General features: G+C 45.6%; 1 protein-coding gene across 1 annotated transcript; it reads right to left on the reverse strand.

The window, feature by feature from the left end:
- Positions 1-4,625: 4,625 nt before the first annotated feature.
- On the reverse strand, positions 4,626-6,134 carry LOC123443392. The gene has a single exon (XM_045119739.1). It carries the CDS (start codon positions 6,053-6,055, stop codon positions 4,922-4,924), a length of 1,134 nt encoding a protein of 377 aa, XP_044975674.1. The 5' UTR covers positions 6,056-6,134; the 3' UTR covers positions 4,626-4,921.
- Positions 6,135-9,490: the final 3,356 nt, after the last annotated feature.

Below are 9,490 nucleotides of genomic sequence, written 5' to 3' on the forward strand. Positions count from 1 at the left end.
TAAAAGACATCAGCAAACAGAAACTCGCACTGGGTGCACTGAGTTAGTAGGTGAGTCCAAATATGTGTAAAAAGGTATGAAAGTGTAGCAAAACACATAACAATGTCACCCATAAGAGCATGGAACAAACAGAAACTATAGATACGTTTGGGACGTCTCACCATCGTGCCCGCAAAGGGCAAAAGGGGTACGGCGCAGCTCGGAAACCCTAGCCTCATTTTCCTCCCCCTGTGCGCCGCTTTCTCTCTAGCTCGCTCTCGATCTTTCTTCACCGCGGCTCGCCACCGGCGAGACCTAGTACGGTCGCCGGCGACGGGGTCGAAGACCATTGTGCTGCCCGCGCTGCAACTTCCTCCCCCGGCCTCTTCTGCCTCTCGCCTGCGCCGCTCTCTCGGTGTCCCACATCGGTGGAGAGAGGGGCTGCTTAGCCCGGCCGCCGCTCTCTCTGTATGCTCTCTTGCAGTGGCGGTTATTCCGGCAGCCCCGTCGCGCCACCGGCGAGCCGGCGACGTCGTCAGACCCTCCCGACCGCGCCGAGCTTTTTCTCCCCTTTCCTCCACTTCCTTTCTGCGCCCGCGTCCCCTCGGGTCGAGGCTGACAATGACTGCGGCTACAGAGCAGACGAAATCGGCGGCGCTCCCCGTCCCCTTTGCCGACGCGCGCGAGCACCTCGAAGGTGAACGCACCGTCGTCAAACGGTGTGGAGGTGGTGCCCTTTGCCCCCTTGGGGAGGTGTTGTTCTTCTTCCCCCCACCTCAGCTTGCCGATGCGTGTGGGGATCGAGAGGAACAGGCGCGACCTTGCGGCGGCGCACTTTGTCGACGAGCCCAAGGCCCTTCTCCGGTGACTTTCTCCTCTTTTTGTTGTTGTTGTTCTTTTCCCTGTTCTAGAGTTCTTTGTGGGGAGGGGATTCATTTTATTATCTTTTGCTACTACAGAAAATCATTAGTGAATGGCTTTGTTACCATTGTTAGAACACTTTGGATCGGATCGGTAGCAGATTCATGGTAGTGCAGAGTAGGAGATGGGGATTACCTTCTTCCTGGCTCGAGGAGCTCGCCCCAGTAGCCATGACTGAGGGGCAACGGTGATGACTGCAGAGAGCGGTGTGGTGGCGGTGGTGCTTCCCATGAGCACTATGCTAACCCTAGATCGAAAGGGGATGTCGGTGGGGAGACCGACGACGCGGTTAACCTCGTAATACGTGTCCCGGCCCCCACATCTTTATATAGCGTAGGTCACAGGGGGCCACCAACCATGGTTTGTTTGAGCGCCCCCGATCAGGGCGCAATGCAAGGGGTCCGGTGGGCTCACACGGGAAAGAGATCATCCTAACATGAGCGTCATCTCTTAGGTGCGTGTTGAATTGTTTATGTTTCTTGACTCTTCCTTTTTTTCTCGTCTGTCCATCTGCTTTACCAACATATTTGGTTGCAGCTTACGTCCCATGTGTCAAGTGAACGATGTTATAAAGAAACGGTTTACCAATTTTGTCGTCCCAAATCATATCAGTGGGACAAGTCGGCGTGCTTGGCATTTCACGATGCTTGAGCTGTTTGTAAAGGCGCAAGTGAAATCAGTGATGTGTTATCTTTTTAGGTTCATCTCTTTAAACATGATGATAGCTCCATGAGCTTCCTTGACATTTTCATCAAGTTCGACTGGGTTCCTGCGCATGTGGAACGAGTGAGACAATCAGCTACACGCAAGGGGGTCGAATTGTTCTGGTGATGTTTAGGGTGCATTACACTGCGTAGGAACGTATCTGGCGCCGACCGAAGATATCCAAGAAGACCCGAACGACGGTTGCCCTCGATACACTATGAGAGGAGATGGAAGATGGGTAGGCGAAGGACATAGGAGAGGTTGGAAAAGGGAGAGGTTAGCATACACACCTTGCCGCCACACAGCCACCTCCGGCAGGGACGACACTGGCGAAGCATTTTGAGTGGTCACGACGATGCCTCCGAAGTCGCTCGAGTGCGACTCGAGATGCGGTTAAGGTTCAGGATTTTCTCACATGTTCTCATCGCCTGATATCCTATATTATATCTTAGTCGAACCCCACTAATTGTAATTGTCTTAACATGCAGCTATGCCAACTAACAATGTCACTGCCAATAGGAAATTGTTTCAACATGCAATAATGCCAACTCACTATGCCATGCCATGCAAGGGGAAGACGAATATTCTACAAGTGTATACAATATTTAAGTATAACGATTATAATATTATAGTATCAATTCTCATATTGTTAATACAAACTATGTTTTATACAATTAAATCTCGTTGAAATGACTGCAACTAATTCCCGCAGCAGCGCTCAAGACATCATCTCTACTTATCTAAGTAAGCGATCCCATTTAAATGTACATGCAAGTCATCCAAATCTCAAGCGCGTGCAATTTTTCACTTTCCACCAGATACAAGCCCTTTACATTACCAATTTATACAATTGAAATGGAATATCACAAGGCAATATAACAATACATCCACCCTCTGTTTACCTTTAGGTTTGGTACCATATATATGACGAAAATATGATGTGGTATTATTCTCATATATTTCAATTTTATTTTCTGTAATTTTGTTGCTATAAATTTCCGTAGCCACACGTGGGATTAATTGTATGAACAAGAGGACATTAGTATCTTGCACCCCACTTCACTGCCATCGTCATAAAAGAAAAAGAAAGTACTCCCTCCGTTCCTAAATATAAGTCTTTGTAGAGATTTCACTAGTGGACTACATACAGATGTATATAAACATATTTTAGAGTGTATATTCAATCATTTTGTTCCGTATGTAGACATCTAGTGAAATCGCTTAAAAGACTTATATTTAGGAACAGAGGGAGTATTCAACATCAACGAGTAACCACACACAAAATTGACAAAAAGAAAAAGAGTAACCACGCACAATGGCACCAGATCTTATTTACCAGTACAAGATATGTCTAACAGCGGCGGCAAGCCAGCAACTAATATTCGGTTATTTCATACACGATAGTGCATATGTGCATTCTGTCGCCATTATTTTTCGATGGCGATTTCCTCTCAGCGACAATGTGCATATGGTGGTAGAGCTCCTAAAGAAAGGTTAAGAAGAGGTTGGAGGCCTAACTCATTTTGGCAGGATACTACTGTCCATACTAACATTCGTGAGATATAACAGCTTGAACCAACAAAAAAAAACAATATGATCATGTCATCCTGAACCCAAACTCTCTGCAACATCTGCCGAACGTTCATGTCATCCTGAACCCAAACTCTCTGCAACATCTGCCAAACGTTCATGTCCAACTAACATTGATCATTCCTGTATTATAACTCCAAGAAATGAACGAGGCCGTCGAGGCCTGCCACTATACACATAGATCGAATTTTCAATCAATAGCAAACAGAAGGCCAATATGACCACACAAATTCCATACATACTCTGGGTATTATCGAAATGGATTAGTCATGTTACTACTAAACAATACAACTTGATTCCAACAGGAAAGGAATATGAGACAAGTTGATCAAACCTACTAATTTATATTTGAACAAGACAGCAATATTCACCTATATCAGAAGCAAGACTTCGCTCGGGATACCCTGACAAGATCACGCACATCAAATTGACAAGTATTAAAAACAAACACCAGGAAGAGATAAACAGTAAGGGGGCAAAAATGCAACAGACGTCAGTTTGATGCCTACAAAGACCAATAATGGTAGTTACACAAATCATAAGTGTTCAGGGTGTCAGTTTGATGCCTTGAGCGTATTTCTCATCACATAGTTCATATAGACCATGATCGTAGTTCGGTAAACTCCACAGGATTCCACCACAATGCTGGTTGGTGTAGGAGAACAATCTTATCTAATACTACTGTGTATTTGCTGGGCATGTATACAGAAAAAGAAAATCAGATTAGCAATCCAGCAATTGAGCATATCTTTTCAGTAACATCTAGTGAAAATATTGCGAAAGCTAAAATACTCAAATATGAGCCCTAGGTTATACTCCATCCAAAACTATAAGCTACTCCCTCCGTCCCACAATATAAGATAATTTTCAAGCTAACATCGCATGAAAAACGATCTTATATTGTGGGACGGAGGGAGTAGTATATCATGTGATACGTGTCATTTATCCAAGCTTTAACACTGACAAACTTTGTTTGCCTGTTTCAGCTTTTGACACAAATTCCTGAAGAGATGTGTAAGTTTACAAAGAGAACAAGATAACTAGCCAGCCTATTAGTGCAGTGCAAGAAACACTATAAATATATGAGAAATAACTTCCTTAAGTAAAGCATTCCAAAAAATGTTTACCCATGCAAAAAAAAATCATATAGAACACACCATCATTCTGAGGACAACATATCATAGAGATAGTAGAAACTGCTAATTAATGTGCCAAAATAAGACGGATATTTTTTTAGCAAAATGGGTAAACAGGCTACAACCGATCAAGAACACTAATCTTACAGACAGAAGGAAAAAAAAAGAGGCTCCAAGGTCCTGATGCCTTTCCCCAACAACGAGAAGAGACAGTAGCGAACCCAAGGAACAGAGGAAGTAATTCACCCGCAATGTAAATGGGAAGTTTGGCACCAGAAGACAACACAATTACCATAACGAACAAAATACACATGATTGAATAATCACTGAATCCTGAATGTCAAGGAACAGATGAAGTAATTCACCCACAATGTAAATGGTAAGTTTGGTAACAGAAGACAACAACAATTACCATAAACGATCAAAATACAGGATTGACTTGTCACTGAATCCTGAATATCAAGGAACTTCGTCAGGACCTTCAGGTCCAAAGAAGAGATCAGTTCTGGATGGTAGCTGGGTGTTTTGGTTTAGCAGGAGAACAAGGCAATGCTTTTCACAGATTATCCTTCCCTGGTTGTCATCATTCCTCATATGAAGGGATCAAATCTTTCACACTCTGGTAACAGAGAAGTACTCCACGATGAATGGTGGTATGGTTGGAAGAAACCATCATACATCCTCGCAAACAACCACTCCAGCCTGCCACTTTCCAAGCACAGACAAGCGAACCAAGAAAGGGCATGAGGCCCATGGAACATCTCTGATGTTGTCAAGTACAGGATGCTACCCCGCATTGCCGCAATTTCCAGCCCATTCTCCGGTAAGTGCCCAAGCTTCATTTCAACTAAATTAGCCAGGTTGGGTACCCTGATGTTAGCCCATGCCCCAGCATCAAGGCCATCTTCTTGACGCAGCATGAAACCAATGTTGAATCCATTTGAATAAGCAATGCACATGTTACCGCCATTAATTTGGCCAAGGACCGAGCTGCGAAAACCATTCAGATTCAGGAGAGGTGGGATCATCTCAACAAACAATCGCGGGTTGTTTGGGTCGGGGTCCAAGACAACCACATACGAACGATTCCGGTAAGGCCAGTAGATGAAATTACCCACTCGCATGCCGCTATCAAGGTAAAATTGATGCGGGTTACCATGGGGATGGTGCGGGACATCCAACCATGGGGAGAGGAACCAATCGCCGCCCATTCCCAAGAACGAGAAGAAGACCGCAGCCCGCAACCTGAACTCTCCATGGGAAGCAAGACAGAAGATGCGAAAGCTCGTGGGGTTTTCGTCATCGCAGATCAGGCCACCGTAAGCGAGTCCTGGATCGCCTTCGAGGTAATTTTCGTCGTCGAAGATGTGGGTGTCCCTCAGATCGAAGATGCGTTCGCACCGCCGTGCCAAGGGGTTTAGCAGCGCGAGCAATGTCCCGCCCCCGCGGAGGAGAAGGTAGCCGCCACGGGCGTCTAAGACGGACCACAAAGCTTGCGGGTGATCGCGCGCATGGAGGGTGGTGAGGAAGAAGTCACCGCTCAAGATGGCGGCCACGAGATCCGGATTGCTCCGGTGGGCGGGAGCGAAGGCGGGGGTGCAGGGGAGGCCACTGTGAAAGACATGTTGAAGCGGTGAGTCGAAGAAGAGACCAAGGAGGGGCGCTGGGTGGTGGTCGACGTTGGCGACCACCACCGGCACCGGCGGCTCGCCGTTGTAGGCCATAGAGACGGCGGTTGGATGGGTTCCCTCGCGACCGCTGCCGAATTGACCAATTCAGTCTTATCCGGAAGGAAATGGGCTCACGGCGTTCCTCCACCCGTGGGATTTTTTCACTCTTTTGATCCTTAAGGCACAAGTTCATCACGTAACGAACTCGATTCGAAAGTATTTCACGTTTTGACCCTTTTTTGAAACGCCACAGTCCATGGCGTTGCAGCCCTGTTATGCAACGCCATAGGTTCTGGCGTTGCAGACCTTATTTCAAACGCCTGTGTATTGTGGCGTTGCAGACCTGAGGCGAAACGCCTGTCTATCATGGCGTTGCAGACATGAGGTGAAACGTCAGTACCTATGCCGTTTCTTGCCTTTATATTCTGCCACCCCGACCCCCTCGCCCACCAACCACCATTTCTCCTCTCCTCTTGTTCTTGTTAGCCCGAAAAAGCTCTCCCTCCTCCTCACCATCCCCTCCTTCGATCTTCCTCCTCCCTCAACCTTTTAGTAGGTTCTTTGGGGCAAATCGAAGAGGCTGGTAAGCTACTCCAATCCCTCCAATTAGTTTTTGCAATGATTTTGTATTTGTGTAGATTTTTTTTTACACTAGGTGTTCTATTTATGTTGCATTGTATTGGTTGGTTTCTTATTATTGAGGAGATTTAGTGTTATGGTTAGGGTTATACCTAGTTTGGTTGAACAAGGGTTAGTGTTAGGTTTTGTGTTATGCCTAATTTGGATGGACAAGGTTTAAGGTTAGGGTTTGTGTTAATGCCTAATTTGGATGCAAATGGTTAGGGTAATGTTCTGTTAGTTGTTTTGTTATACTTAGAATTGGTAATTTTGTCCCCTTTTTTAGATGGACAAGATTGTGAATATTCATTATGTTGACAAAGAGGCATTCATGAATGTTGCTATTGTTGACAAATATGAGGAAGTGTTGACATTTCTTGATAGTCCTACTTATGAAGAGGTTGTGGCAGAAACTCGGATAAGATTGAAGTGGGTTGATCCAAGTGACCAAGTAGAATTATTAGGAAGATATGATGTTGGGTCGGCACACAAGTGTCAAATGAAGACAATGACTATCAAGTCTAATTTGCATTGGGTTGCATACAAGGAGGCTGTTGCATCCTCGATAGACAAGTCACTCGAAGTGTTTGCTAGTACGGTGGTCAATGCTCCTCTTCATGTTGACTTGAACCAACCCATAGTAGATGATTTGAGCCCGTATAATGGTGTGGCACCTATTGTTGAGCATAAAGTAGAAGTGCAAGTGAATGAGTATCCCCAATATGAGTTTGGAGGTAGTGCACCGATCAAAGATGATGGTCATGAGTCCGACGAAGAGTATGAGAGGCAGCACAACATTGTTGGTGACGTAGAGGCTCAAGTAAGGCATGATGACATGGATCCTGACATTGTTTATCAGCGTGCTTGTGTGGACGAGCCGGATGATGAAGGCCCGGTGAATGAGTTGGATGAGGATGGCTTCACTGAGAAAGAAGCGGAGTGGTATACAAAAAACACCGGGAGGGATCACAAAGTTCCCTTGTTTTGTGATGTTAGCCTTGCAGATAAGGCTTTAGTCGACGGTGGCATGAGCAAGACAATTGAGGCTAGAATGTTCCCAAGTAGCACACCCAACGCTATCTCAACGTCTTACCTAAAGAAAGGTTTGATGTACGAGGACATTCTAGAATTGAAGATGTGGTTGTGTGAGTATACTGTCAAGCACTACAGGCCTTTCAGAGTTGCTTACTCGGACTGTCACAAGTGATACACCGTGAAATTTGAGGTAGAAAAATGCAAATGAAAAGTCAATTCAAGACTCATGAAAGATGGTATGTGGAAGATAAGTAGTTGCATTGCAGCTCACCAATGCACACCGCCGACAGATGAAGCACCAGAGACACACCGTCAGTTAACCTCGGAATTCATCGGTTATAAATACCAGAAACATATAGCCGAGGATCCAACCATTAAAGTGAAGTTGTTGATGAGTTGGGTTTTCGAGAGATTTGGATATAAGGTCAAGTACGGGAAGACATGGAAGGCCAAACAGGTCGCTTTTAGAATGTTGTACGGTGGATGGGAAGAGGCGTACAACATGCTACCCCGGTTGCTGGGCGCGATGGCCTATAGAAACCCCGGAATGTACCACTATGTCCAAGATATTGAAGGAGTGTTCCGTCATGCCTTTTGGACGTTTGGCCCATGCATTGCAGCTTTTGAGCATTGTCGTCCGGTTTTGTCTATAGATGGAACATTCCTGACTGGCAAATACAAGGGCACACTAATGATAGCAATGGCACATGATGCTAATGATCAGGTGTTGCCTGTGGCATTTGCTTTGGTGTCAGCGGAGAACCAAGACAACTGGGAATGGTTCATGAGACTTGTGAGAAGCACGGTGATTCCTCCCAATAGGGAGGTATGCATCATATCCGATCGGCACCAAGACATATTGAAGGCTGTGGATGTTCACATTCCAGGGCATGCGATGCTTCACCATCGATGGTGCATGAGGCATTTCGTTGCAAACTTTTACAGGGCTTGTAAGAACAAAGATCTGGCGAAGGATCTTAACTCCGCATGTGTGGCCTTCTCCGTTGAGTCGTTCACTAAGCGATTGAACAAAATATATGAGAAGGCAAATGAAGGTGGGAAAGAATTCCTACAAAGGAATATAGATGGGAGACATAAGTGGTCATGGGCATGTGACGAAGGAGGCATGAGATATGGCGACATGACAAGCAATCTTGTTGAGTGCTTCAACTTTGTCTTGAAGGGAGCACATCAGTTGCCGGTCACGGCAATAGCTGAATATATCTTTTACAAGCTAAATGAGTATTTTCTTAAGCACTCGGAAGAAATTGGCAAGTTGATTGGTGAGAGTGAGAAGCCTCCCAATGAGATCTATCCGAAGAAGGTTGCTGAGTGGCTAGAGTTTCAAAAGGAGAAGTCAGCAATGCAGCGAGCCACTTGTTTCGATAATGCTGAAATGAAATACCAAGTGGATGAGCCAAGCGGTACAACGAGAGATGGGCAATCATATGGTGGTTGCTCATTTATTGTTTCCCTTCGGACGCGGCATTGCACTTGTGAGCGTGCTAGTAAGTACCACTGGACATGCTCGCACATGATGACGGCATGTCGCATGAGGAATTTGCCCTTCTCTGATGGTGTAGTTGTGAGGTTGCATGAATTCAACTTGCAAACTCATCAGTTAACATGGGCGTCGAGATTCCACCCTTTTATTGACCCATCACAGTGGCCCGAGTATCACGGCCCTAATATTAGGCCGGATCCAGAGATGATGGTTCAACCGAAGGGTAGAAGGAGAACAAAACGATACAGGAATGAAATGGATGACCTGATGAGCACCAGAGAGTTTGGTAGTGGACATTTCATGGAGCCACGTGATAGGCAACAATGTGGTGA

The sequence above is a fragment of the Hordeum vulgare genome, chromosome 3H, assembly GCF_904849725.1.
Source record: "Hordeum vulgare subsp. vulgare chromosome 3H, MorexV3_pseudomolecules_assembly, whole genome shotgun sequence".
Taxonomy (NCBI): Eukaryota; Viridiplantae; Streptophyta; class Magnoliopsida; order Poales; family Poaceae; genus Hordeum; species Hordeum vulgare.